Raw genomic sequence first — 27619 nt, 5'->3', positions numbered from 1 at the left:
TCAGTAGGCTACTCTGGATAGGCTCCACAGGGGAGTGTTGGCTGCTATGACATCAAAGCAAGCATTGTTGTAGGGTTATTGTATTTCTCCCAGGGGTGGTAGGGAATTGAATGAGTGTGTTACTGTTCTTCTCTAATTATGGTTTGAGGATTATCACAGTGTTGTGTAATAACCCAGTCCTTACATGGTTATTCGTCTGCTGGCTGTCACCATTTCATTAAATTGGCGTATTTCAGAGTGTAGCCTATAATATTTGGTTCATGTTTAATTTCAAACAGTTTTGAAAGGTAATTCTTTGGCTTGCTCTTGTTCCCTCACTACCAATATGAAGTGGGGGGCAGCGTGTAGGAGGAATTACAATCAGGCAACTCATAAACCCACGACAAGCACATTCTCTGGGAATTGTTGAGCTCTTTTGGTAAGTAGCCTAAAAACAAGCTTTCAAGATTATTATAATGCTTTATTTGCAGCACCTCTTGTTGTGCAATGTTCATTTTTCTTAGCTTACATAACATATTTTTGTAATCCAGTAAATTCATTGCACCCTCTGGTTGTGTGGCAGAATGAGCTCGAGAGATGTTCGGTAGTTCTGACAACTTTCTGCCCACATTAGCGAGGTGATAGGACGTGTAAACAATGTAGCCAATACTCGCAACAAAATATCTGTCATAAATGCTACATTGGCGATTTTACTACGTTGTCAATGGCTATATTGTTGCACTAACTCAATCAACACTGTGTAAACTTTGCGCAAGTAGGCCTGTCTTCAACGCATTTATTGTATCACCGGGCTACAGATGTTTTGTTTGTAAATCAGTTCCGAACTTATTTTTTCATTCAAGGTTCTTGAAGACATGTCACAGCATCAGAGACCATCAGAAAACGATGCAAGTACCTTATTAATAAAGTCTTTATTACGTTTTTATGCAATATTTCCCCAAAGGAACAGATATGGTCAGATGCAGAAGTATGCTGAAATTGGCTTGTCATACAACACACGTAGAGCAAGGCTTTGTCGTCATGTATTTAAGAAAAAATGTAACCTTTATTTAACTTGGCAAGTCAGTTAAGAACAAATTCTTATTTTCAATGACGGCCTATGAACGGTGGGTTAACTGTTTTGTTCAGGGGCAGAATGGCAGATTTTTACCTTGTCAGCTCAGGGATTCAATCTTTCGACATTTTGGTTTACTCGTCCAACGCTCTAACCACTAGGCTACTTGCCGCCCCATAATTGGATCGCTATTGAATGGTTGATTTTTATTCCTCTGTGGAATAAAATTCATTTGAACCTGAACTTAATTGTATGTACTCTCAATGTAATGTGGCTTTGAGTGTCCTGAAAGCGTCTGCCAAATACAATTATTTATTCATTATTTATGAATGGTTATCAGATGATGACGGCAGTGTGTATTGACACACCAGGAGACCCAGAGAGTATGCTGTTGAGGAATGTCCCCAGACCTCAACCTGAACATGGAGAAGTCCTCATCAGAGTCCATGCAACGGCTCTGAACAGGGCTGACACATTGCAGGTATACCCCTATAGATCATATGAATATTCATCTGTGGCTCTATGATCAACAACAAAGTCTCCTATTGGACAGTCACAGGATCACTCTAAGCCTATAGCGTCACTTATAGCAAGCTATTGGATAGTCACAGAGGAGAATGTTCAGAAGGCTTAATTGCAAACTGAACACTGAAGTGGATTGCAAATATGATGTTAACTCTTGTTATGCTAAGATACTAAAGTTGTTGTTTCTGTTTTTGACAGAGGAAAGGACTGTACCCCGCTCCACCTGGTGAGAGTGAGGTCCTGGGTCTGGAGGCAGCTGGTACGGTGGCCAGCGTTGGCCCAGGGGTTAGGCAGTGCTGGGGGCTAGGGGACCGGGTCATGACCCTACTCTCTGGAGGAGGGTATGCCGAGTATGTGGCTGTTCCAGAGGAGCTTCTCATGTCTATCCCCACTCATCTCACTGTATACCAGGCTGCTGCCATACCTGAGGCCTGGCTCACTGCATTTCAGCTCCTGCACTTCGTAGGTAGGCGTCTATAGCAATTTTCAGAGGTGGGACAAAGTCATTGTTTTACAAGTCACAAGTAAGTCTCAAGTCTTAGCAATCAAGTCTCAAGTCAAGTCCCAAGTCAAGACAGGCAAGTCCGAGTCAAATCTCAATTCTGGACCGTCAACTATCAAGTCAAGTCTCAAGTCCTAAACTTTGAGTTTCGAGTCCTAAACAAGTCATAATATGCCTAGCCAGTTGTAGCTCAATCTTGGGTGCAATGATCACATTCCCGCACTGACTGACTGTGTGGAGGCTCATTGATTTAACGTTACGTTAGCCTACATGATACACATATTAGCCACGACTTACCGTTCTTTGTGCAGCCTCAAATGTCGAACAAAGTTGGAAACTGTTGCGCCTCCATCTGTAATTTTCTTCCTGCATGTTTTTGCAAGTTGAAATCCGTTTTTTGTTGATACATCGTCGTCTTTATATCTGAAAATAACAATTTTGTGTATCATCTTTCCAAGGGCTCCATCTGAACTCACCCGCTGACGTTCCTCTGCTCTGCCTCGCACAACTGTTTCTCAGCTGGCACAGATTGATTGGCTGCTGTCTGATTCAAACTGTAATCCGTTAAATGAAGAGTTGATGCGCTGCACACTTTTTAAAATAGCATCATTTTTAATATTTGGGCTTGGGGAGGGTATCAAGTCAGGTCGAGTCATAAGGCTCAAGTCCAAGTTAAGTCACGAGTCATTGGTGTTAAAGTTAAAGTCGAGTTGGAAGTCATCATATTTGTGACTCGAGACCAAGTCATATGACTCAAGTCCACACCTCTGGCAATTTTTATTTTACTTTAACCTTTATTTAACCAGAAAGTCCTGTTGATGTCAGAAGACCTCTTTTCCAAAGTAGACCTGCATAGCCAAGAAAGGCTATTTCATATTTGCATTCAGGCATTTAATCAAAGCGCCGATCAGGAAACCCAGACTTGTAGATGTATGTCCAATCTCTTCTTTCGTAGCTCAGGTGAAGGAAGGAGAGATAGTGTTGGTGCATGCTGGGGCCAGTGGGGTGGGGACTGCCGCTGTCCAGCTGGTCCGATTGGCTGGGGCTATTCCCATAGTTACTGCAGGAAGCTCTGAGAAACTACAGATGGCAGAGACACTGGGAGCCGCTGCTGGTTTCAACTACAAACATGAGGACTTTGCAGAGAAAGTTAGTGATTTTACAGCAGGTGAGTTAATAATCAGGTAAGAACATAAGCAGCATAATCATTGAGAACATAATCAACATAATCATTGAGAACATAATCAACATAATCATTGAGAACATAATCAACATAATCAACATAATCATTGAGAACATAATCGATATAATCATTGAGAACATAATCAACATAATCATTGAGAACATAAATGCCATTTCACATAATTAATCTCGGGTGTTGTGAACTGCTTACAACATTGAGTGAGTTAATATGATAATTGTATCATATGCATACAAATCACTGTGTGTGGATACAAGTCTTAGATGTACAGAGAGAGATGTATCCAGAGAAACCATGGGATCAAACTAGACTAAACAGACAAGCTTTGTGCAGGCAGAGGAGCAAACGTCATCCTGGACTGCATTGGTGGGTCCAACTGGGAGAGGAACGTGGCCTGTCTGGCCACAGATGGACGATGGGTGCTGTATGGCTGCATGGGCGGAAAGACCGTGACAGGAGACATACTAGGCAAGCTGCTGTCCAAACGAGGACAGCTCCTCTGTAGTCTCCTCAGGTCACGCAGTCTGCAGGTGATGTATGGACGATTGATTGATTGATTGATCAGTTGCTTGTCCTACGAGAGGAAATTATTTCCACAGTAGAAACTACTATTATAATGTAAATTAAAAAGTAAAAAATATGCCAGTGAAAGGCAGCTCCGAACCTCTTACTCAAATGCCATGCAATTAAACACTTTAGCCTTACCCCAGCCTAGAACACTGTTTTTGTTACTACTTTCTAAATGTGAAGTGTGTGGTCCTGTGTTTTCTCCTGTCAGTATAAAGCAGATCTGGTGAGAGCCTTCTCAGAAAGGGCCCTACCTCACTTCTCAGACCCGACTAGCTCCCCCTGCCGCCTGAGGCCTGTAATCGACAGCATGTTCAGTCTGGACCAGGTAGCTGATGCTCACAGACACATGGAAGCCAATAGAAACACGGGAAAGATTGTAATCAATGTCATGAACCCACAATGATAGGACCTCGAGTGACGGTGTCAACTTTCCATCTAGCTCCAAACTCAACATTTGGTTGAGCAACTTGGTTTATGACCATTCACCTCTATAACAAAATAAAATGTTATTTGTCACATGCGCCATATATAACAGGTGTAGACTTTAAAATGAAATGATTACTTACAAGCCTTTAACCAACAATGCGGAGCGAGAATGTAAGAAAAAGGGGAAAAAGCAACTAATATAATAAATAATGAGGCTATATACAAAGAGTACCTGTACCGAGTCAATGTGCAGAGGTACGAGGTAGTTGAATGCATATGTCCTGAATGTTATAAGGTGACCGAGTTGATAAATACTGTGTTGAAAGCTAGATGTAAAGCTTTCGTGTTTCCTACTACAGTAACTATGGTGACAGTGTCTCCTCATTCTCCTCACCTTAACAGTATTTGTATCATTTGTATTCTGTTTATTGTTCAGTCAAATTATGCATATTATTTTTTACTTTGTTTGGCCTGTCTGTGATTTCATTATAAACAAGAATAAACTTATTTTTTTCTCTCAACAAGAACAATCAATATTGTTTGTAAAAAATATTGTTTGTAATAATTTATTTTCTGTTCATAACTAATCATTACCACACATTACATCGTTATAGTAGACATGTTCTATAGCCTATGTAATACAATGTGTTGGATTTCCATGTTCAGTCAGCCCACAAATAATGTCTGAAAGAAACATATTGCAAATATGCTATGCACATGGCCGCAGTACCCCGAGAGCGCCTGGGTGGGTTTATGCGCACCACGCCACAAGCTGATCCGTGACGAGAAACCGGAATTGGCAGGCTGAAATGAAATGTTCGACTTCCTGAGGTCACCGTCAAGTTTTGTTTTGGGAGGGAAGTCATTTTATGTGAGTCTACACTTTGTTTGTTTTTAAACTGGCAAATGCCTAAAATTAAGTGTGCGGTCGTGGACAAAGATTGTAGGGACACTAAAAAACCCGTCGAAAGAAAGTGGAATAAATGTAGCGGTGTGATTGTTCACCTTAAACACTTAACGGTACCTTATTTTCATGCTTAGTTTATCTAAGGTTGAAGGTACCTTTCTTACAAACTGTTTCAGGCTCAGTCTTTAAAGGCGAATTATTTCTTTACTGTTTTCTCAACAATGTTTGTATAGCCTCAAATGAACAAGCTACAGATGTTCATTCAACGTCCGGAGCATGTTTGATTGAATGTGAATGGTTTTGTGGTGTAGGCATTGGTTGAAAAAATACCTAATTGTCATACTTGAGTAAAAGTAAAGATACCTAAACAGAACATTTCTCAAGTAAAAGACTGAAAGCATTTGGTTTTAAAATATACGTGTCTATCAAAAGTTAATCTAATTTGCTAAAATACTTAAGTATAACAAGTTAGTTTGTAGATAATTTCACATTCCTTAGTTTTATTTACGAATAGTCAGTGGCACACGCCAATAAATTTACATTTCATTTACAAACGAAACAGATGCGTTTAGTGAGTCTGCTAGATCAGAGGCAGTAGGAATGACCAAGGATGTTCTCTTGATAAGTGTGTGCATTGGACCATTTTCCTACCCTGCTAAGCATAAAAAATATACTTTGGGTTCCAGGGAAAATACATGGAGTAAAAAATATGAATAGTATAGACACTCCAAAAAACGACTTAAGTAAAACATACTTGAAAGTACTTCTTAGGTATCCCAGTGGGGATAGGTAAGTGGATGGGGGTATGACTCATTAGTGGAAGATGAATACATACAGTAACATAATGTAGCACATTTTCTTTCCCTGCGTCCTGGTCTCATATGCTAAAACTCAAAATACAAGCAAACTCGTTCTCAATGTCCTAATAGCATACCTGTCATGCCTGTCGTATTTATCACTGTTGCAGATCTAAAACATGGCGGAGCCAAACCAAAGGCTTCAACGTAAGATGTCCACTGCAGGAGACGGTCTATACAAGGTCCTCGGACTGGAGAAGGGGGCGTCGCAAGACGAAATAAAGAAGGCATACAGGTATCAACCTCTCAACCACAGACAGAAGCTTAGTGAACGACTACAGAACAGATCAAAACGCGTTGGCTTTCTGAATAAAAGCACCATGAACTAAAGCTGTAGTATAAGCTGTCCCGACGCTGCTGATCTTTCCTCTTTTTTTGGAACATTTCTAGTTAAAAATCGACATATTTGCCTTCTTCTCCCAGGAAACTAGCGCTGAGGCATCACCCTGACAAGAACCCAGACAACCCCGAGGCAGCTGAGAAGTTTAAGGAAATCAACAATGCCAACTCCATCCTCAACGACGATACCAAGAGGAAGGTCTATGACGAGTACGGTTCCATGGGCCTCTATGTGGCCGAGCAGTTTGGAGACGAGAGCGTTAAATACTACTTCCTCATGCACAAGTGCTGGTTCAAGGCAAGAAGTCTTTAAGATCCTATACACATATGCACTTTGCAGACAGCTATACCCAAAATAGACTTATTGTACCCACTTAATGAGTGCATACTGTACATTTTTTGTTGTTATAAGCATTTGATTCCTGTTGGAAATTAACTCACGACCTTGGCATTGCTAAATTGTACTGTATGTTAATCATTACTCATTATTAGTGTTGAAAGAAAACAAAACTCTGTATTATAGTTTTTTTTAACACTTAGAAGTGTATGCATGAAAACTTGTGCCCTGTGTGACACAAATCCTCTGTGTACTTCCAGACCCTGATGGTGTTCTGTGGGATCTTCACCTGCTGTTGCTGCTGCTGTTTCTGCTGCTTCTGCTGTGGGAAGTGCAAACCACCGGGGAACGAGGAGCACGCATACGTAGACCCAGAGGACCTTGAGGCCCAGATCAGAGCTGAGCAGGACAGGGGTGAGTGGGGGAAGGGGCAGTGGTATATTGTGTATAATTCTTAATGCCCAGTGATGCGTATCAAAGTAGTGTAGTGGAGTTTTACGCCGTTTCAATGAATGAGGCTGATGGAACAGATCAGAATGTTTAGCTTAAAATGTTGTTGAACTATTATTTCTTCACATTTTAGGCACAGCAATGTACGGACGACGGTAGGTCTTCGCATGAATGTTCCTAAATGCAATTTGCGGGAAAAAAAACGCATTTTTAAAACGTGCACCCAAAATGCGAGCGGTTTCATGGACAGAGATGAAAATATCTGTTACAAATTTAGAAAGAGGGGGTGATTTTAAATATGCAAAAACTATCATGGGTTGCTAATACGACTAGGATAATGCCTTTGGCTGCTAGACAATGAAAGAGAACCAATAGAACAGGAGAACACATATGAGGAAGTCTATATAAAACAATATTGCCTTCATGTTTCGATGGTGGGATTTTGGCTATAGGCTACTTTCAAGTAAGGTAAGACTTGCCTCCATGAAGTAAAACGTCCAGGTTTAAAACAATTAACAAATAGAAAAAAATATGGCGACGCTAATGTAGGCCTAACCGTCTTCTGATAGATGGAAAGGCTTTCCTAAAAACCTTTTCTATTAAATGGTAACCACAGTAGCTACAAAGTAGCCTACCTGTCAGAGTGATATCATGATTTTTCGCATCAGTCCAGTAGCCTTTTCTTTTGCAAACTCCAACTTGTGCTCCAGGAACAACCAACCAAACATCCGTGCTAGGTGTCTGCACGCAGGGTAACTGCAATAGACCTCACATGGTCTCCTGATGTGGTTTAAGCATTGTTATGCACTTATAGCGCATTCCAAACTTTGTTTCACTTTTCACTATAGATTATTTTTTATCTACACACAAAGGCAAAGCAAAAACAGGTTTTTAGACATTTTTGCTAATTTATAGAAAATAAAAACAGAAATACCTTATTTACACAAGTATTCAGAGCCTTTGCCATCCTTGATGTTTCTACGACTTGATTGAAGTCCACCTGTGGTAAATTCAAATGATTGGACATGATTTGGAAAGGCACACACCTGTCTATATAAGGTCCCACAGTTGACAGTGCATGTCAGAGCAAAAACCAAGCCACGAGGTCAAAGGAATTGTCCGTAGAGCTCCGAGACAGGATTGTGTCAAGGAAACAGATCTGGGGTAAGGTTACCAAAAAATGTCTGCAGCATTGAAGGTCACCAAGAACGCAGTGGTCTCCATCATTCTGCAATGGAAGAGGTTTGGGAGGTGACCATGAACCCAATGGTCACTCTGACAGAGCTTCAGAGTTCCTCTGTGGAGATGGGAGACCCTTCCAGAAGGACAACCAGCTCTCCACCAATCAGGCCTTTTATAGTAGATTGGCCAGATGGAATCCACTCCTCAGTAAAAGGCACATGACAGCCCGCTTGGAGTTGGAAAAAAGCCACATAAAGTACCAAGATTGAACTCTTTAGCCTGAATGCCAAGTGTCATGTCTGGAGGAAACCTGGCACCATCCCTACGGTGAAACATGGTGGCAGCATCATGCTGTCTGGATGTTTTTCAGCGGCGGGGACTGGGAGGCTAGTCAGGATAGAGGGAAAGATGAATGGCGCAAAGTACAGAGAGATTCTTGATGAAAACCTGCTGAAAATAGCTGTGCAGCAACGCTCCCCATCCAACATGACAGAGCTTGAGAAGAATGTGAGAAACTCTCCAAGTACAGGTGCAAAGCTTGTAGCGTCATACCCGAGAAGACTCAAGGCTGTAATCGCTGCCAAAGTGCTTCAACAAAGTACCTAGTAGAAAGTCTGAATACTTATGTAAATGTGATATTTAAGCTTTTTATTTTCAATACATTTGCAGACTTTTCTAAAGCTGTTTTTTTGCTTTGGTTTGTGTGATTATTATGTGTAGATTGATGAGGTGGCGGGGGGGGGACAATTTAATCAAATTCACAATAAGGCTTTAATGTGGAAAAAGTCAAGTGGTCTGTATTTTCCGAATGCACTGTATGTGATGGTATACAATTCTAAGCAAGGTTTGAAATGATTGTTTTAGTCAAATGTTATATCTGTTTGGGCTTCATGCGGTCAATTTAGTCTACAAATGTATTTTTAATTATGACCATACGCTTGAGGAAAAAAAATTGTTCCACGGCTGAATCTAGTTGATGATTCCTGCTATACATCTTTAGAAATTAGTTTTAGAATCAGCCCCCCTTTGTTTAGATGAACAATTACATCACTGAATTGGTTCCAGTGCACTATAACACGCTGCGAGGGTACCGGAGCACTATAACACGCTGCGAGGGTTCCGGAGCACTATAACACGCTGCGAGGGTACCGGAGCACTATAACGCCTGCGAGGGTACCGGAGCACTATAACACGCCTGCGAGGGTACCGGAGCACTATAACACGCCTGCGAGGGTACCGGAGCACTATAACACGCTGCGAGGGTTCCGGAGCACTATAACACGCTGCGAGGGTACCGGAGCACTATAACACGCTGCGAGGGTTCCGGAGCACTATAACACGCTGCGAGGGTACCGGAGCACTATAACACGCCTGCGAGGGTACCGGAGCACTATAACACGCCTGCGAGGGTACCGGAGCACTATAACGCCTGCGAGGGTACCGGAGCACTATAACGCCTGCGAGGGTACCGGAGCACTATAACGCCTGCGAGGGTACCGGAGCACTATAACGCCTGCGAGGGTACCGGAGCACTATAACGCCTGCGAGGGTACCGGAGCACTATAACGCCTGCGAGGGTACCGGAGCACTATAACGCCTGCGAGGGTACCGGAGCACTATAACGCCTGCGAGGGTACCGGAGCACTATAACGCCTGCGAGGGTACCGGAGCACTATAACGCCTGCGAGGTTACCGGAGCACTATAACGGCTGCGAGGGTACCGGAGCACTATAACGGCTGCGAGGGTTCCGGAGCACTATAACACGCTGCGAGGGTACCGGAGCACTATAACACGCCTGCGAGGGTACCGGAGCACTATAACGCCTGCGAGGGTACCGGAGCACTATAACGCCTGCGAGGGAACCAGAGCACTATAACGCCTGCGAGGGTACCGGAGCACTATAACGCCTGCGAGGGTACCGGAGCACTATAACGCCTGCGAGGGTACCGGAGCACTATAACGCCTGCGAGGGTACCGGAGCACTATAACGCCTGCGAGGGTACCGGAGCACTATAACGCCTGCGAGGGTACCGGAGCACTATAACGCCTGCGAGGGTTCCGGAGCACTATAACGCCTGCGAGGGTACCGGAGCACTATAACGCGCTGCGAGGGTACCGGAGCACTATAACGCGCTGCGAGGGTACCGGAGCACCATAACGCGCTGCGAGGGTACCGGAGCACCATAACGCGCGCTGCGAGGGTACCGGAGCACCATAACGCGCGCTGCGAGGGTACCGGAGCACCATAACGCCTGCGAGGGTACCGGAGCACTATAACGCCTGCGAGGGTACCGGAGCACTATAACGCCTGCGAGGGTACCGGAGCACTATAACGCCTGCGAGGGTACCGGAGCACTATAACGCCTGCGAGGGTACCGGAGCACTATAACACGCCTGCGAGGGTACCGGAGCACTATAACACGCCTGCGAGGGTACCGGAGCACTATAACGCCTGCGAGGGTACCGGAGCACTATAACGCCTGCGAGGGTACCGGAGCACTATAACGCCTGCGAGGGTACCGGAGCACTATAACGCCTGCGAGGGTACCGGAGCACTATAACGCCTGCGAGGGTACCGGAGCACTATAACGCCTGCGAGGGTACCGGAGCACTATAACGCCTGCGAGGGTACCGGAGCACTATAACGCCTGCGAGGGTTCCGGAGCAATATAACGCCTGCGAGGGTTCCGGAGCACTATAACGCCTGCGAGGGTTCCGGAGCACTATAACGCCTGCGAGGGTTCCGGAGCACTATAACTCCTGCGAGGGTTCCGGAGCACTATAACGCCTGCGAGGGTTCCGGAGCACTATAACGCCTGCGAGGGTTCCGGAGCACTATAACGCGCTGCGAGGGTTCCGGTGCACTATAACGCTGTGAGAGGGTTCCGGTGCACTATAACGGCTGAGAGGGTTCCGGTGCACTATAACGCCTGCGAGGGTTCCGGAGCACTATAACGCCTGCGAGGGTTCCGGTGCACTATAACGCGCTGAGAGGGTTCCGGTGCACTATAACGCGCTGAGAGGGTTCCGGTGCACTATAACGCGCTGAGAGGGTTCCGGTGCACTATAACGCGCTGAGAGGGTTCCGGTGCACTATAACGCGCTGAGAGGGTTCCGGTGCACTATAACGCGCTGAGAGGGTTCCGGTGCACTATAACGCGCTGAGAGGGTTCCGGTGCACTATAACGCGCTGAGAGGGTTCCGGTGCACTATAACGCGCTGAGAGGGTTCCGGTGCACTATAACGCGCTGAGAGGGTTCCGGTGCACTATAAGGCGGTGAGAGGGTTCCGGTGCACTATAACGTGCTGAGAGGGAGGAAGTAGTAGTCTGAAAATGTTTTTTCATTTTACTACCAGTGGTGAGATTATAATTATGTCTCAGCCAGGCCCAAGTTCAGCCTCTGGTAACTCAGGTGAAACTCCAAACTGGGTCGGCTTTAACTCATTTTGTATACTGTATTACGTGCCTACTGTTTACACCTATTTAATTTTGTACTGTAGCAGCTTGTCAGGGTTGGGTGGGTTACTTTCTAAATTCAATCCCATTACTTGTTACCTGTCAAATTGTAATCTGTAACAATTTTTGGATTTACCCAAACTCAGTAATGTAATCTAATTACATTGTTACTTTTAGATTGTTACGTTCCCCTTAAGGGGCATGGAAGAAGACAAATTTATGTTACCAATTGAACGACATCTATTGCAGGATAAATGTAAAATTTACTTTATGGGTTGGTTATGTAAGCTTCTAACCCATTGCTTTCTACTACATATAATAATACTATTAAATTATATCTTTACATTAAAAACCAAAGTCTATCAGAATTCCAGTCATTCCAATAAATGTTATACCCCTTGATCTTCAAGAATAGGATAAGTACATATGGAACTAATAGATTAGCCAAATTGTTTTACCTGAGCATAACCCCAAAATGAAGGACTTACTAGCTAGCCCTTCTCTGTTGTTATGATTTTGTTGTCATGTACAACTGATTGGGCACATTGATTTGAGATCTACACTCATGGAATGGCTTTGAGCACTGCTGAAAAGTGTTATTTACATGTGAAAAATGAATGCTATATGCTGCGTTTGCTATAGGCCTGTTGTTGACCTTTTTGTTGGTGACGATGATATCTTGATTAAATGCACTTTTTAAAGGGCAAATCCACAGATAAAACAATAACAAAATGGACACCCCTCTGCTTTTTACCAAAACAGAGGAGGGATGGGCCTTGATAAATGTAAACACTCTCAGGTTAATAGACAGAGCTGTGGATGCAAAGACTGAACATACATGATTTAACAATTATTGTTTTAACCATGTTATGAGGCTATGCAGTGTTTTTTTGTGTTTTTTGTACATTTACAATGTTTACAAACATTGGAATAAAACAAGCACATTTTGGGTTATGATGGAGTGTGACAGTCGAACTGAACTCATTTATAAGTTATATTCTTCAAGTGGGTATACTTACTAACTAACTAACTAGAGGTTGACCGATTATGATTCTTCAACGCCGATTTATTGGAGGACCAAAACAAGCCGATACCGATTTAATCAGCCGGTTTAAAAAAATAAAAATAAATAATACACATTTGTGGTAATGACAAGTACAACAATACTGAATGAACACTTATTTTAACTTAATATAATACATCAATAAAATAGATTTAGCCTCAAATAAATAATTAAACATGTTCAAGTTTGTTTAAATTATGCAAAAACAAAGTGTTGGAGAAGAAAGTAAAAGTGCACTATGTGCCATGTAAGAAAGCTAACGTTTAAGTTCCTTGCACAGAACATGAGAACATATGAAAGCTGGTGGTTCCTTTTTAACATGAGTCTTCAATATTCCTTGGAAAGAAGTTTTAGGTTGTAGTTATTATAGGAATTATTGGACTATTTCTCTCTATACCATTTGTATTTCATATACCTTTGACTATTGCATGTTCTTATAGGCACTTTAGTATTGCCAGTGTAACAGTATAGCTTCCATCCCTTTCCTTGCCGCTACCTGGGCTCGAACCAGGAACACATCGACAGCCACACCCTTGCAGAGCAAGGGGAACAACTTCTCCAAGTCTCAGAGCAAGTGGTGTTTGAAACGCTATTAGCACTCACCCCGCTAACTAGCTAACCATTTCACATCGGTTACACCAACCTAATCTCGGGAGTTGATAGGCTTGAAGTCATAAACAGCGCAATGCTTGAAGCATTTCGAAGAGCTGCTGGCAAAACGCACAAAAGTGCTGTCTGAATGAATGCTTACGAGCATAGACTTACATAGACTTAATTATAACGTAATAACACACAAATACAAGCCTTAGGTCATTAATATCATCGAATCCGGAAACAATCTTTTCGAAAACAAAACATTTATTATTTCAGTGAAATACGGAACTGTTCGGTATTTTATCTAACGGGTGGCATCCCTAAGTCTAAATATTCTTGTTACATTGTACAACCTTCAATGTTATGTCATAATTATGTAAAATTCTGGCAAATTAGTTTGCAATGAGCCAGGCTGCCCAAACTGGCTGCCCATACCCTGACTCTGCGTGCAATGAATGCAAGAGAAGTGACACAATTTCACCTGGTTAATATTGCCTGCTAACCTGGATTTCTTTTAGCTAAATATGCAGGTTTAAAAATATATACTTCTGTGTATTGATTTTAAGAACGGCATTGATGTTTATGGTTAGGTACACGTTGGAGCTACGACAGTCCTTTTTCGTGAATGCGCACCGCATTGATTATATGCAACGCAGGACACGCTAGACAAACTAGTAATATCATCAACCATGAATAGTTATAACTAGTGATTATGAATGAATGATTGATTGATTGTTTTTTTATAAGATAAGTTTAATGCTAGCTAGCAACTTACCTTGGCTTCTTACTGCATTCGCGTAACAGGCAGGCTCCTCGTGAGGCAGGTGGTTAGAGCGTTGGACTAGTTAACCGTTAAGTTGCAAGATTGAATTCCTGAGCTGACAAGGTACAAATCTGTCGTTCTGCCCCTAAACAAGGCAGTTAACCCACCTTTCCTAGGCTGTCATTGAAAATAAGAACGTGTTCTTAACTTCTTATGGTTTAGGGGACGCTTGCGTCCCACTTGGCCAAAAGCCAGGGAAAAGGCAGCGCGTCAAATTCAAATAAAATTATATAAAAATCAAACTTTTATTAAATCACACATGTAAGATACTAAATTAAAGCTACACTCATTGTGAATCCAGCCAACATGTCAGATTTTAAGAAGGCTTTTCGGCGTAAGCATAAGAAGCTATTATCTGATGATGCCACAACAGTAAACAAAGAGTAGCATATTTCAAACCTGCAGGCGCTACACAAAACGCAGAAATAAAATATAAAACATGCCTTACCTTTGACGAGCTTCTTTTGTTGGCACTCCAATATGTCCCATAAACACCACAATTGGTCCTTCTGTTCGATTAATTCCGTCCATATATATCCAAAATGTTCATTTATTTGGCGCGTTTGATCCAGAAAAAAACAGCTCCCAAATTACGCAACGTCACTACAAAATATTTCAAAAGTTGCCTGTAAACTTTGCCAAAACATTTCAAACTACTTTTGTAATACAACTTTAGGTATTTTTAAACGTTAATAATCGATCAAATTGAAGACGGATCTATCTGTGTTCAATACAGGAAGACAAAAAAACCAAGCTACTTTTCAAGTCTTGCGCAACTCTCAACAGTGTTACGCAGTTCCTAGATGGCCATGCTTCTTCATTGCACAAAGGAATAACCTCAACCAAATCCCAAAGACTGGTGACATCCACTGGAAGCGGTAGGAACTGAAAACAAGTTCCTAAGAAATATCGTTTCCCAATGAGACCTCAATGGACAGACAGAGACCTAAAAAAAACAAAAAAACATTCTGAACGGTTAGTCCTCGGGGTTTTGGCTGCTACATAAGTTCTGTTATACTCACAGACATGATTCAAACAGTTTGAGAAACTTCAGAGTTTTCTATCCAAATCTACTAATAATATGCATATCTTATATTCTTGGCATGAGTAGCAGGAAGTTGAAATTGAGCACGCTATTTATCCAAAAGTGAAAATGCTGCCCCCTATACCTTAAGAAGTGAACGGACTTGCCTAGTTAAAAAGATTTACATCGGCAAAATCGGCGTCCAAAAATACAGATTTCCGATTGTTATGAAAACTTGAAATCGGCTCTAATTAATCGGCCATTCCGATTAATCGGTCGACCTCTCATACACACAAACAAACAAACAAACAAACAAACGTTTGGACGCACCTAGTCATCAAATAAACATGTCCAAACTTTTGACTGAATATATATTTTTTAAATTCATTATTTATAAGTCCAAAAATTCATGTAGTAACTATACATTGCCCCTTTTTTAAGTGTGCATGTTTACGCATGTCTCCATTAGGCCTAAGGATCAGCATGAATTAGATTGAGCAATAAAAGCCCCACTTTTATTCCAGTCACTGGCTGTCCACTGGTTTCAAAAACAGTGATTGCTAGGCAGCTTAAACTTCTTGAATTCAACCATTATTGAGTTCAAATACACATTTAAATTTGTGAACAGCCATCCACAACAACCACAATCCGTAAGGCGCTAATGGCTAAATGAGCGATTAGCAGTGTGATTCACATCAGTGCACTATGTAGATATCAATTGTAAATGATATCCGTATCGCCGTAGACTACACCACTGCTGTCAACCTTAGCTCCAAGCGTTTATTCAAGTTGGATCATCTTTGGATGCCGACAGCAGTTGCACCATTGGAAGACATAGCTTGAACTGTAGCCTGCAAAAGCCCATTCCTACTCTTTTCCCGCGATCCATCAAACACAATTTGGTGTGTCATCATAGTGGTCTCTGACTTGTGGTCAGACTCACTCAGGCGGAACAAACTTAAACTTGTGCCTTTTCTATGCTGATTTGAAAGTCATTGAGGAAAACAGAGGTGGCAAAAGAAATGTCGCAAACATCCTTTCTGAATTATAAAAGTAATCCCCGAAGTAATCCTCGAAGTAATCCTCTAGTTATTCAAACGTATCTGTAATCTGATTACAATATTTTTGCTGGTAACCGATTACAGTGAATTTTTTGTTGTTGTAATCCGTTACTCCCCAACACTGAAGATAAGGCCCTGCAGTTTATTAACCTATATGCTTCTTGTTTTGGCCTCTTTTACCAATTTGGTATTTTAGTGCTGAATGTGCTAGCTGTAATAACTAGTAATAACTAATGTAACATGTAATAACTAATGTCATTACTTTCGTCCATTGCAAGCCTGCTTCCTTGTTTGATCGTGATGATGATTGCATAATTAAGGCAATGTTTTTGTTACTGCCAGTTAATCTACATGGTAAACATGGTATGGAACTGTGTATGATGAGGATCGTTACTAATGGAAGTGGTTGTCTAAAACAAAACAAGAAGAGAGCACAAATCTCATATGAGCTAATATAAGTGTGTGTCTAGATCTATCATTCTAATAGGAAATTGCTGCCTGCTCGAGAAGAGCTCAGTAAATTAACAGTACATCTCTGTTCTCCCTGCAGGTGATCATCAACCCGTTGTGGTCCAACCTCATTCTGCTGCTGTTGAGAAGGCAGAGTCTGACCACGACCAGTCTGCATCCAACCACTCTGACCCTATATTCACCACAACGGACCAGTAAGAACCTGTTAGCGAGGCGTCTTCCCATAGCCTGGTCCCAGATCTGTTAGTGCTGTTTTGCTAACTCCTATGGTCATAGGGACTTGGCAAGACTGCACAGACATGGGACCAGTCTAGTCTTCCCAGTCTGCTACTGCCAACCAAGATGGTCCACTCCACTGAAAATACTGTGATCAGTTTCTGGGGATCAGTGGCAGGTGCTTAAATGCTTACAGTCAACCCTCTGTACTATATGTGGCCAAAGCCATGTACAGTTCCTTCAGAAAGTATTCATACCCCTTGACTTATTCCACATTTTCTGTTACAGCCTGACTTTTTCTTACCCATTGACACACAATAATCCATAATGACAATGTGAAATCATGTTTTTTGACATTTTTGCTAATTAAATGTATAAATATCTTATTTACATAATTATTCACAACCTGGAGTCAATAGTTGTTAGAATCACCTTTGGCAGCGATTTAAAGCTGAGTCTTTCTGGGTAAGTCTCTAAGAGCTTTGCGCCTATGGATTGCCCAATATTTGCACATTATTCTTTAAAAAATTATTCCAGCTCTGTTAAGCTCATTGCTAGACCTCCATTTTCATGTCTTGTCGTAGGTTTCCAAGCAGATTTAGGTCAAAACTGTAACTAGGTCACTCAGGAAAATTCTATGTCATCTTGGTAAGAATATCCAGTATATATTTGGCCTTGTGTTTTAGGTCATTGTCCTGCTGACAGGTGATTTTGTCTCCGTGTCTGTTGGAAAGCAGACTGAACCAGGTTTTCCTCTAGGATTTTACCTGTGCTTAGCTCTATTACATTTTATTTTATTTTATCAACCACTGCCTACTTCTTGCCGATGACAAGCATACCCATAACATGATGCAGCCACCACAATGCTTGAAAATATGAGGAGTGGTATTCAGTAATGTGTTGTGTTGGATTTGCTCCCAACATAACACTTTCTATTCAGGACATTAAGTTCATTTATATGCCACAGGTTTTACTTTAGTGCCTGTTTTGGAATATTCTGTACAGACTTTCTTCTTTTGACTTTGTCGTTTAGGTTCGTATTGTGGTGTAACTACAATGTTGTTGATCCATCCTCAGTTTTCTCCTATCACAGCCATTAAAGTCTGTAACTGTTTTAAAGTTACCATTGGCCTCGTGGTGAAATCCCCGAGCAGTTTCCTTCCTCTCCGGCAGCTGAGTTAGGAAGGACGCCTGTATCTTTGTAGTGACTGGGTGTATTGATACACCATCCAAAGTGTAATTAATAACTTCACCATGCTCAAAGGGATATTCAATGTCTGCTTTAAAAAATAAATACAAATTACGTCACATAAGTCCAGGCAACTTATGTGACTTGATAAGCAAATTGTTACTCCTGAACTTTTAGACTTGCCAAAACAAAGGGCTTGAATACTTATTGACTCAAGACATTTCAGCTTTTCATTTTTTATTAATTTGTAAAAATGTCTAAAAAAATAATTGCACTTTGACATTATGGGGTATTGTGTGTGTAGGCCTGCGTCACACAATCTAAATGTAATCCATTTTAAATTCTGGAGGTAACAACAAAATGTGGAAAAAGTGTGAATAATTAAGGCACTGTATGTGGATTTATATTTTGTTATCTTAATAATAAGACTGTATATGTCTCATTTCAATTGCCAGTTGTGGTCTATGTTTACAAGAGTCATACATTCTTATGATTGTGCCAACTGCCAAGTTTACCTTAATGCGTAGGCGATCTTTTTGTAGATTTGAAAAATTAGAATTTTTAAATAGTACGAAACAGTATGTACAGGGTAACGGCTTCTATGTATGCTTAATGGACCATGTAGAGTGGGTGATTGAATCGAAACTGACGTCTCCCAAATGGCTTCTTGTCTTGTGCACTACCTTTTGACCTCCGCTTATGTAGTGCACTACTTTTCACCAGGGCCCATAAGTCTCTGGTCAAAAGTAGTGCACTATATAGGGAATAGTGTGCCATTTTGAGACACAGCCTGAGTCTGAATTCGTAAATAAATGTGCACTTTAAGCGCCTTCTTAGCATAATGAACCACTGTCATAGTAAGGGCTGCTGTGGTCTGCCACTCCCCCTTACGTGGGAGCCAATAACTGCAACTTTAACCTATGTGAAGAAATGCTTGAATGTGTTGTTTATGTTTGTTTGTAGGCTACAGAGCAATATTTGTTCAGGCTTTGTCAGTTTTCCAAAGCTTGTGATTCCAATTTGTAGGATTCTGTATGCCAACCCCAGTCCTGAACTCACACATATGTGCTCACTGTTTTTATTTTGTCATGTCTCTCTCATACCTCCCAGTTTTTTTTTCTCTGTGTATAATAATATAGGAGATGTTGTCATTTAAAACTCTCTCTGTATTCCTGAACCAAATGATTTTCTATATCTTTTGATCTAATCTTGTTTGGTCTGGATACACCTGTCAAATTCCCTTTCTGTATATTAATCGCTTCCCACGTACGTCCGCTAGACTTTTTAAACACTTGGACACCAAGTAATGACAGTCGTTGAAAGGCGTTGTCTCACACACCAGCAATCTGCATATTTTAAAGTGGGTTTCTGTTGTAGTTCACCAGTTTCAGTGAATACTGCCAAAATTCCAATGCAGGTCAAAATAATCTTTCTGTAATTGTTCACTTGACCTAATATGGATGGAACAAAGGCCTTGCTTTTAATAAACCTTTTTTTTCATCCTACTTTCAGTTTTATATACTGTTCATACTGTAAAATATATTTATGTGTGTGTATATGATTAATAAATTGGGGATTCTGATAAATTGTTTGTCTATTCATGTCTTCTGCATAACTTATTTTTCATGACAATACTATACTTCTACAATAAATAAAGCTGTGTAAAGGTGCTTGCAGTCCAGAAAAACATGAGACTTGATACCTAATTTATTTACAATCAATGCTTGATACACAATGAGTAGCAGTAGTCACAATAGGCAACTGACTTGGAGTGACTTGGCCTGTTATGATAGGTTGATTGTGTAATCATGGCCCCGAGTCAGTTATCTCCCAGTGTCCATACAAACACCACACCTGATTAACAGGTGGTTTGCAGCAGGCGCAGGCATGAACCAGATCAATGTTTGAGAGGCTGGCGGAATTAGGTCGGAGAGGCAGCGATATCATAAGGACAGTGGCGTTTTCCTTTTGGTTGTATAGCCACTGTTTAAGCCTACGTTTTGATTCTTAACTTTCAGGAGCTGTTTTGAAGGAGATTATGGATTCTCAGAAACACCGTCTCGTCGAGGATGATACTACATCATACTCCATGCCATTACTGGGGCATGTAGTTCTTTTATTTGCAACCTTTAAGGCCTTTGTTAGGAACAGTTATTATTTAAATGTTGCATTATCTTCATCTCAGTTAACAGCTGTTCAGTCCAATTTGCACGAATCAATAAATGGACAACTCCATTATCAGTTTATAGTTGATAGATTTACGTGTGGTTCTGTGCGAAAGAAATACAGCCTAGACAGAACATGTATTCCAAGTGCTTAGTTATCATTAAATGTACCCAAGTAGCTGATTGTCATACATATTTGTGTGTTTTGTCCCAAACTTTCTTGCTGTTTTTAATACGAGAGCTCTAGTGAATACGTTTTCCATTGTATGTATTATTCCATGACCCACTCGAAATGACAAATCAACTTGATCTTGGGACGTTTTCTCTCAGGTCATTCCCTGGGTCTGAGCAAGACAAATGTCCCAGTCCAACAGCAGAGACTGGAGACCGAACTGCTGCAGCTGTCCGGTGGCATCCTGCTACTGGTCACTGCCATGAGAACGACAGGGCTTCGTGGACAGAGAATCGTGAGAAGCAGCTGGCCAAGAGGAAACTCATCATCGCTTCTGTTGTCAGCCTGGTCTTCATGGTTGGAGAGGTGATCGGTAAGATTCTGATAAATAATGACACATGAAGAAGATAATGGAAACAGAAAACAGAAACAAATAAATTTTGGAGCACAGATTTTCCTATTTACTCAACTTGTAAAATATTCAATCTGGTGGATAAATTATATTTCTGAAACGTGTGTGTGTGTGTGTTTCATTTTCTCTATCCTCACAGGTGGCTACGCGGCACACAGTCTGGCCATCATGACCGACGCAGCTCATCTCCTCACAGACTTCGGTAGCATCATGGTCAGCCTCTTCTCTCTATGGGTCTCCTCCAGACCTCCCACCAAAACCATGAACTTTGGCTGGCATCGCTCAGGTTGGTATAACTTTATAAGAACTCAGGCACTGTGTCAGTATGCCTTGTTTTAGTCAGCTGAACTAGCACTATGTGCCAATATGCCTTGTTTTAGTCAGATGAACTGGCACCATGTGTCAATATGCCTTGTTTTAGTCAGATGAACTAGCACCATGTGTCAATATGCCTTGTTTTAGTCAGATGAACTAGCACCATGTGTCAATATGCCTTGTTTTAGTCAGATGAACTAGCACCATGTGTCAATATGCCTTGTTTTAGTCAGATGAACTAGCACCATGTGTCAATATGCCTTGTTTTAGTCAGATGAACTAGCACCATGTGTCAATATGCCTTGTTTTAGTCAGCTGAACTAGCACCATGTGTCAATATGCCTTGTTTTAGTCAGCTGAACTAGCACCATGTGTCAATATGCCTTGTTTTAGTCAGATGAACTAGCACCATGTGTCAATATGCCTTGTTTTAGTCAGATGAACGAGCACCATGTGTCAATATGCCTTGAGAGAAGAGGCTGACCATGATGCTACCAAATTCTGAGAGGAGATGAGCAGCGTCGGCCATGACGGCCAGACTGTGTGCCATGTAGCCGACTGTGTGCCGTGGAGCCACCTGTGAGGATAGAGAAAATGACACACACACACACACACACACACACACACACACACACACACACACACACACACACACACACACACACACGTTTCAGAAAAGTGTTCTGAGGCTAGATATAATTTATCCACAAGTCAGATTAACTTTTCTGAGCATGTTTCAGTGAGCTTCAGTACATTCAAAAGATGAAACTTTCCATAATGTATAATTTAATAATAATTACCACTCTCGGTGTGTATTTGGATAGGGAAGCAAAACAATTATCCTTTGTATTTGAACAACAGTCTATGATTCAGTGATTCAGTTTGGGAGATTCAGTGATTCAGTGTGGGAGAGTTTACTATTGTAGATTTTGTACAGGGGGTGTGAATAGGGAGTAAATTAGTGGACACCTTTTAGTAAACGTTTCTCTAATTTCCTGGGAACATCAATGTGTCAGCATTGATATGACCAGATATCATTCCCAATAAGTCCTTCATGTTCACGTGTGTTCTGAAAGTGGTCATTGTGATTTAAAAGACACTATTGAAGTTAAGTTGCTAATTGTTGTCGTGGCAGAATCAGAATTATTTAGGTAACATTTATAAATAAAATGTTTTATTTATATTATTGCATGCGTATGTGAGATATGTCATTAGAATGTCTATTTTTGGATAATACTGTTGGCCGGTTGCAGTTATCTGTTCTCTGTCAGGGTTCAGTAACTTGGGCCGCAGAAAGGGGAAAGGTCAAGCTTGTCTACATATGTAAACATATATTTTAAACCATGTGAAGGGGTGATTGAGGGGGAACCAATTATCTCTTGGCTCCACAATGTCTGTGTGCCAGTCACTGTGTCTCTGTGATCTTGTCAACGAGGGGTGTATTTGATATATGCTAGTGGATGAGGTAATGTCTTGGTACTATGTTGTACCAAGAACGAGAAGTAGAACCTCGTTTTAGGAGAGCAAACTGAACAATAATTTATAGCTAATGCTGTCTGGCTATGGGATACTCCTCTCTCAAGTAAAGTCTTCCTTTGTAATGTTCCTAAGATCTGTTATTCGTCATGTGAGTTGAGATGGGTGTGTCTTGGCTATAAATGATACTAAGAACTGTTTTGTAAGCACTCTTAGAGAATTCATTTATAGACACTGAATTGATCTGAGAGTCACAGGGTTGTGATGGAGCTCATGATAATTAAAGATAGACTTTATGATAACTCTGACTTGTGTGGTGGTTTGGTCTCATGAGTTGGTAAATACAGGACATTTCCACTACATTGTTTACTTCCAATGTGGCTTGAATGTTGGCTGTATCACATGTACATGATATAATAGGAATCCATTTCTTATCGCCCCTATAATGTTCTGCAGAAATCCTGGGTGCCTGTTTGTCAGTGCTGTCCATCTGGGCTGTGACAGGAGTGCTGGTGTTCATCGCCGTCCAGAGGATCCTTAACGATGACTTTGAGATCCACAGCCAGATCATGCTCATTACCTCAGGCTGTGCTGTGGGGGTCAATGTCTTGTGAGTAAAGCTAAGAATGTCTGTTTTGTCAATATACATTTTTTATTGGCCTTCATGGGATTGGTTGTGAAGGTGTGAGAGACATAGACTGTTTCCAGATCTGTTTGTGCTCTCTTGCTCACTACTATGGTAATTGTAGGACTTGGCAATACAGCATAAAAAGATCTGGACGAGACCTGGTCAGTTGTAGATAATTGGCTGCTCTTCTAACAATAGGCTTTGTTTGTTTGTGAAGAATGGCCCTAATCCTCCATCAGTCCAGTCACAGCCACGGTCCCTCCGACCACCGACCCCATGACAATACAGTCAACCTGTCACACGGCCACTCTCACGGACTCCCTGGTGGCCACGGCAACACCAGCGTGAGAGCGGCTTTTATCCATGCAGTAGGGGATCTGTTGCAGAGTCTGGGGGTACTGCTGGCTGCTACCATTATACACTTCTGGGTCAGTGATGCTGTCGACTTCACTTGCCTTATTCCTTTTAGCTCATAGTGGAGCAAAATGCCTTAAGTTATTCTTCAGAAAACCCAAGCCATCAACAGGCGAACGGTAGGATGAGATATTTATGCAGCAGAATACGTTAACCATACTTACTGTAGGCTATACCTGCAACTCTGGCTAATATTTAGAGGAAAACAATGGCTTGATTTGAACGTGTCATCTCTTTTTATCCCCCACAGCCTCAGTATAAAATAGCAGATCCGATTTGTACCTTCATGTTCTCTGTATTTGTGCTGGGAACAACTGTCACTATCCTGAAGGACGTCTTCAGGATACTCATGGAAGGTGAGTACACAGGTCATCATCCAAACCTTGAAGTAAATACTTTGGCCTCTGTATTTATCATTCTGGACCTTGAATGTGTGTGACCAAGTTAAACAAACAAAAAAAGATCATTAAAGGCTATTGTAACATGGTTATTGGATGTAATAGTCTCACTGTATAGAATGTTATTATAAGCATCCTTGGTGTTTTTTTGTGGGACTTTCTACAGGGGTTCCTAAAGGTATCGACTTCAATACTGTGAGAGAAATGCTGCTGTCGCTGAGAGGAGTCAAGACCACACACAACCTCCACATGTGGGCCCTCACCTTGAGCCAGTCACAGCTCTCTGTACACGTGGCCATAGGTACGCACATGCTTGCACAGACTAACACTACAATACTCTGTCTGTACAATACGCTCATGGTCAGACAGACGTACTTGACAAGCATGCGCGCGCACACACACACACACACACACATCTAAATATTCTGTCAGTTGTTAGTCAGGAACACCTCAGTCTTGATGGTTTGTCTTTGTGTTGATGTGACTAAAAATCTCACCAAAAAGAATAGAATCCATATTCCTTTTTGTTTTGTTCTAAAGAGGAAGATGCCAGTCCCCAACAAGTACTCATGGATGCTACCAAGCTGCTCCAGTCAGAGTTTGGTTTCTCCAGCATCACCATCCAGGTAGAACAGTATGCAGAGGAGATGATCTATTGCATGCAGTGCCAGGACCCCACGGACTGACCTCACTACCACCATGGGGGGTTGAGACTGAACTATAGGGACCACTATGGGAGATTGTCTGACTGAATCCACCTTGGAGGTTATTTGAGAACCCTGTACAAAATCTAGCATGTGCTGGCTAACTACTCGATTGAGATTTGTTAACAGTCTGTCATGACAGATCACTAGTGGGGCTAAAGACTATATGGACAAGAGAGGTTTCTCTACCCTATGAGAGGGAAGAATTCTTCCCAGTCTGTACTGTATGTCTGTGACAGTATGCCGTGTGAGGTCACACGACTTCAACAGGGTGTACTGTAGATTATACACTGGGACGTGAGGTGCTATCACGTCATTTTCCTTAATGTAGCACTTCTGTGGGAAAAGCTCCTGTTTCGATCAATATTGGTTTTTCTAGTAAGATAACAGACAGATAGACAAGGTCAACAGAAAGTGTCATTGTCACACATAATGTTTTATGTAAAAGATCTGGTCGTGTTTAGATAATTACATGTATCATATTTATTTAGTTAATATTATATAACAGGTGTGGTATATTAACATAAATACTGAAACATTTCAATCTTGAACATTGTTTTTTTAAGCCTTTCAGTTTGTGGACCTTTCAGTTGCCTTATTTCCCTCTACATTCTTACTGATTTACTACCAAGGTGAGACCATGGTGATTGAGGGACTTCACAGAGAGGGTGAGATTCAATCCAAGGCGTTTTATAGACCAGCACACTGGTAATCCAACAATGCGCCTTTGAAAGTTAATTTCCCTGACGTCCGTGGAGATCACATTCAATGTAAACATTGCGCATGTCAACTCAAGCATAAATTACCTTTAAAAGTCAAGAACCACCTTTACGCTGCTCTGTAAACGTGCCTTGGATTGAATCCAGGACTTAGTTGTTCAGGCTCTGAGTGTTGAGCCTGGGGAACGGACACACGCCGCTCTGTGTCCTCACATCCATCACCATGTCCAACCTCTTTTACTGATGTACTCAGCACAGACAGAGATGTTCTTCGGCTCATTTCTCACCTACAGTATGTTTAAGAGACAAAAGCAGAGAGGAGAGTAAGTGCTGTTAAATATTCTTAGCTGTATAAATTATTTTCCAACATTATTTGATGTACGACCACTTTCAAACCAGGATAAAGTCAATGTATAGTCAGTGTATATGGATGTCAATTTATACTCTATACTTTGATTTTCTCTGCTGGTGTTTTGGACTCTGTTTTTCTCTAACAGTGTGTTTTACTTTGTTTTTCTCTGATCGTGTGTTGGACTTTGTTTTTCTCTGACTGTGTGTTGGACTTTGTTTTTCTCTGACTGTGTGTTGGACTTTGTTTTAATCTGATGTTTTTTTGGACTTTGTTTTTCTCTGACAGTGTGTTTTTCTCTGCTGGTGTGTTGGATTTTGTTTTTCTCTGCTGGTGTGTTGGACTTTGTTTTTCTCTGACAGTGTGTTGGATTTTGTTTTTCTCTGACAGTGTGTTTTTCTCTGCTGGTGTGTTGGATTTTGTTTTTCTCTGCTGGTGTGTTGGACTTTGTTTTTCTCTGACAGTGTGTTGGATTTTGTTTTTCTCTGACGGTGTGTTGGACTTTGTTTTAATCTGATGTTTTTTTGGACTTTGTTTTTCTCTGACTGTGTGTTTTACCTTGTTTTTCTCTGACTGTGTGTCAGTAAATAAATGAACACAGCAACACCCCTGTCTGTTTCTCTGGCCCCAAGGCAGGTAAACCAGTTTCTAGACACATGCTCTCCAACGGCAGCTGTTTCACCAGGTTCTGCTTCTTGTGAGAAAACACATAAAGAAAAGAAGAAAAAATGCACTTTGTCTGTTCAGATAAACTGCATTAAACAATAATTATTGTTGAAAAAAAGTTAACAAGTGCTGTGGTGTTACACCTACTCAGTGTGAGAAAACAAAACAAATCAAATCACTATTTATTTAAAGTGTACTTAACAAAAGCCTCGATACAGAAAATTATAACAATCATTTCTGAAAAAGAAAGTGCATTATGCTCGGAATACATTTCTTGTGTAAAGTACAATACTAGTTCCCTTTTGAAGGGAACAATAATGTTCTCTATCAGTCATACAACAAGGTGTTGTTCTTTACCTGCTCCTCACTACAGGTGGAGGAATGGAGAAGTACTCAGCTCTCACGCCCTCCATGGCAACCGTCAATGACACTCCGAGCATTGACTACAATACAGCATATAAATGAGTAAAACAGTATGTGAACATTGTTAAAGTGACTAGCATTCCATTATTAAAGTGACCAGTGATTCCATGTCTTTGTACATAGGGCAGCTGCCTGTAAGGTGCAATGTTGAGTAACTGGGTGGTAGCCGGCTAGTGACAGTGACTAAGTTCAGTACTGGGTGGTGGCCGGCTAGTGACAGTGACTAAGTTCAGTACTGGGTGGAGGCCGGCTAGTGACAGTGACTAAGTTCAGTACTGGGTGGAGGCCGGCTAGATACAGTGACTAAGTTCAGTACTGGGTGGAGGCCGGCTAGTGACAGTGACTAAGTTCAGTACTGGGTGGAGGCCGGCTAGTGACAGTGACTAAGTTCAGTACTGGGTGGAGGCCGGCTGGTGATGGCTATTTAACAATCTGATGGCCTTGAAATAGAAGCTGTTTTTCAGTCTCTCGGTACCAGCTTTGATGGACCTGTACTGACCTCGCCTTCTGGATGATAGCGGGGTGAACA

The 27619-nt window shown here is 41.6% G+C and overlaps 3 protein-coding genes and 1 long non-coding RNA gene across 6 annotated transcripts; all 4 read left to right on the top strand.

Moving 5' to 3' along the window:
* The first annotated feature begins 2 nt into the window (after window positions 1-2).
* Window positions 3-4806, top strand: tp53i3 (tumor protein p53 inducible protein 3). Of its 2 annotated transcripts, none has more exons than XM_064953230.1 (7): window positions 3-418; window positions 843-887; window positions 1395-1535; window positions 1778-2045; window positions 3037-3249; window positions 3616-3812; window positions 4061-4806. In XM_064953230.1, exons 2-7 carry the CDS (start codon window positions 855-857, stop codon window positions 4253-4255), a joined length of 1047 nt encoding a protein of 348 aa, XP_064809302.1. In that variant the 5' UTR covers window positions 3-418; window positions 843-854; the 3' UTR covers window positions 4256-4806. The 2 variants fall into 2 exon arrangements, with proteins under 2 accessions (XP_064809302.1, XP_064809303.1); XM_064953231.1 differs by lacking the exon at window positions 3-418 and adding an exon at window positions 536-617.
* Window positions 4807-5052: 246 nt separating this feature from the next.
* Window positions 5053-19834, top strand: dnajc5gb (DnaJ (Hsp40) homolog, subfamily C, member 5 gamma b). Of its 2 annotated transcripts, none has more exons than XM_064953227.1 (5): window positions 5053-5149; window positions 6153-6277; window positions 6466-6679; window positions 6979-7132; window positions 16924-19834. In XM_064953227.1, the coding sequence occupies exons 2-5, from the start codon at window positions 6162-6164 to the stop codon at window positions 17040-17042; spliced, it is 603 nt and encodes a 200-aa protein (XP_064809299.1). In that variant the 5' UTR covers window positions 5053-5149; window positions 6153-6161; the 3' UTR covers window positions 17043-19834. The 2 variants fall into 2 exon arrangements, with proteins under 2 accessions (XP_064809299.1, XP_064809300.1); XM_064953228.1 differs by lacking the exon at window positions 5053-5149 and adding an exon at window positions 5160-5298.
* A 1091-nt stretch (window positions 19835-20925) lies between these two features.
* On the top strand, window positions 20926-25096 carry LOC135526919 (proton-coupled zinc antiporter SLC30A2-like). The gene is made up of 7 exons (XM_064955588.1): window positions 20926-20959; window positions 21138-21284; window positions 23246-23399; window positions 23635-23845; window positions 24082-24187; window positions 24396-24530; window positions 24770-25096. The coding sequence occupies exons 1-7, from the start codon at window positions 20941-20943 to the stop codon at window positions 24913-24915; spliced, it is 918 nt and encodes a 305-aa protein (XP_064811660.1). The 5' UTR covers window positions 20926-20940; the 3' UTR covers window positions 24916-25096.
* A 100-nt stretch (window positions 25097-25196) lies between these two features.
* LOC135526918 (uncharacterized) lies at window positions 25197-26607 on the top strand. Its single transcript, XR_010453363.1, has 2 exons — window positions 25197-25975; window positions 26290-26607. It is a non-coding gene; the product is annotated as an uncharacterized LOC135526918 (long non-coding RNA).
* The last annotated feature ends 1012 nt before the right edge of the window (window positions 26608-27619 follow it).

Source organism: Oncorhynchus masou, chromosome 32 (assembly GCF_036934945.1).
Source record: "Oncorhynchus masou masou isolate Uvic2021 chromosome 32, UVic_Omas_1.1, whole genome shotgun sequence".
Lineage (NCBI taxonomy): Eukaryota > Metazoa > Chordata > Actinopteri > Salmoniformes > Salmonidae > Oncorhynchus > Oncorhynchus masou.
Note: the sequence above shows the minus strand (reverse complement) of the source record. Positions and strands in the feature narration are given on the sequence as shown.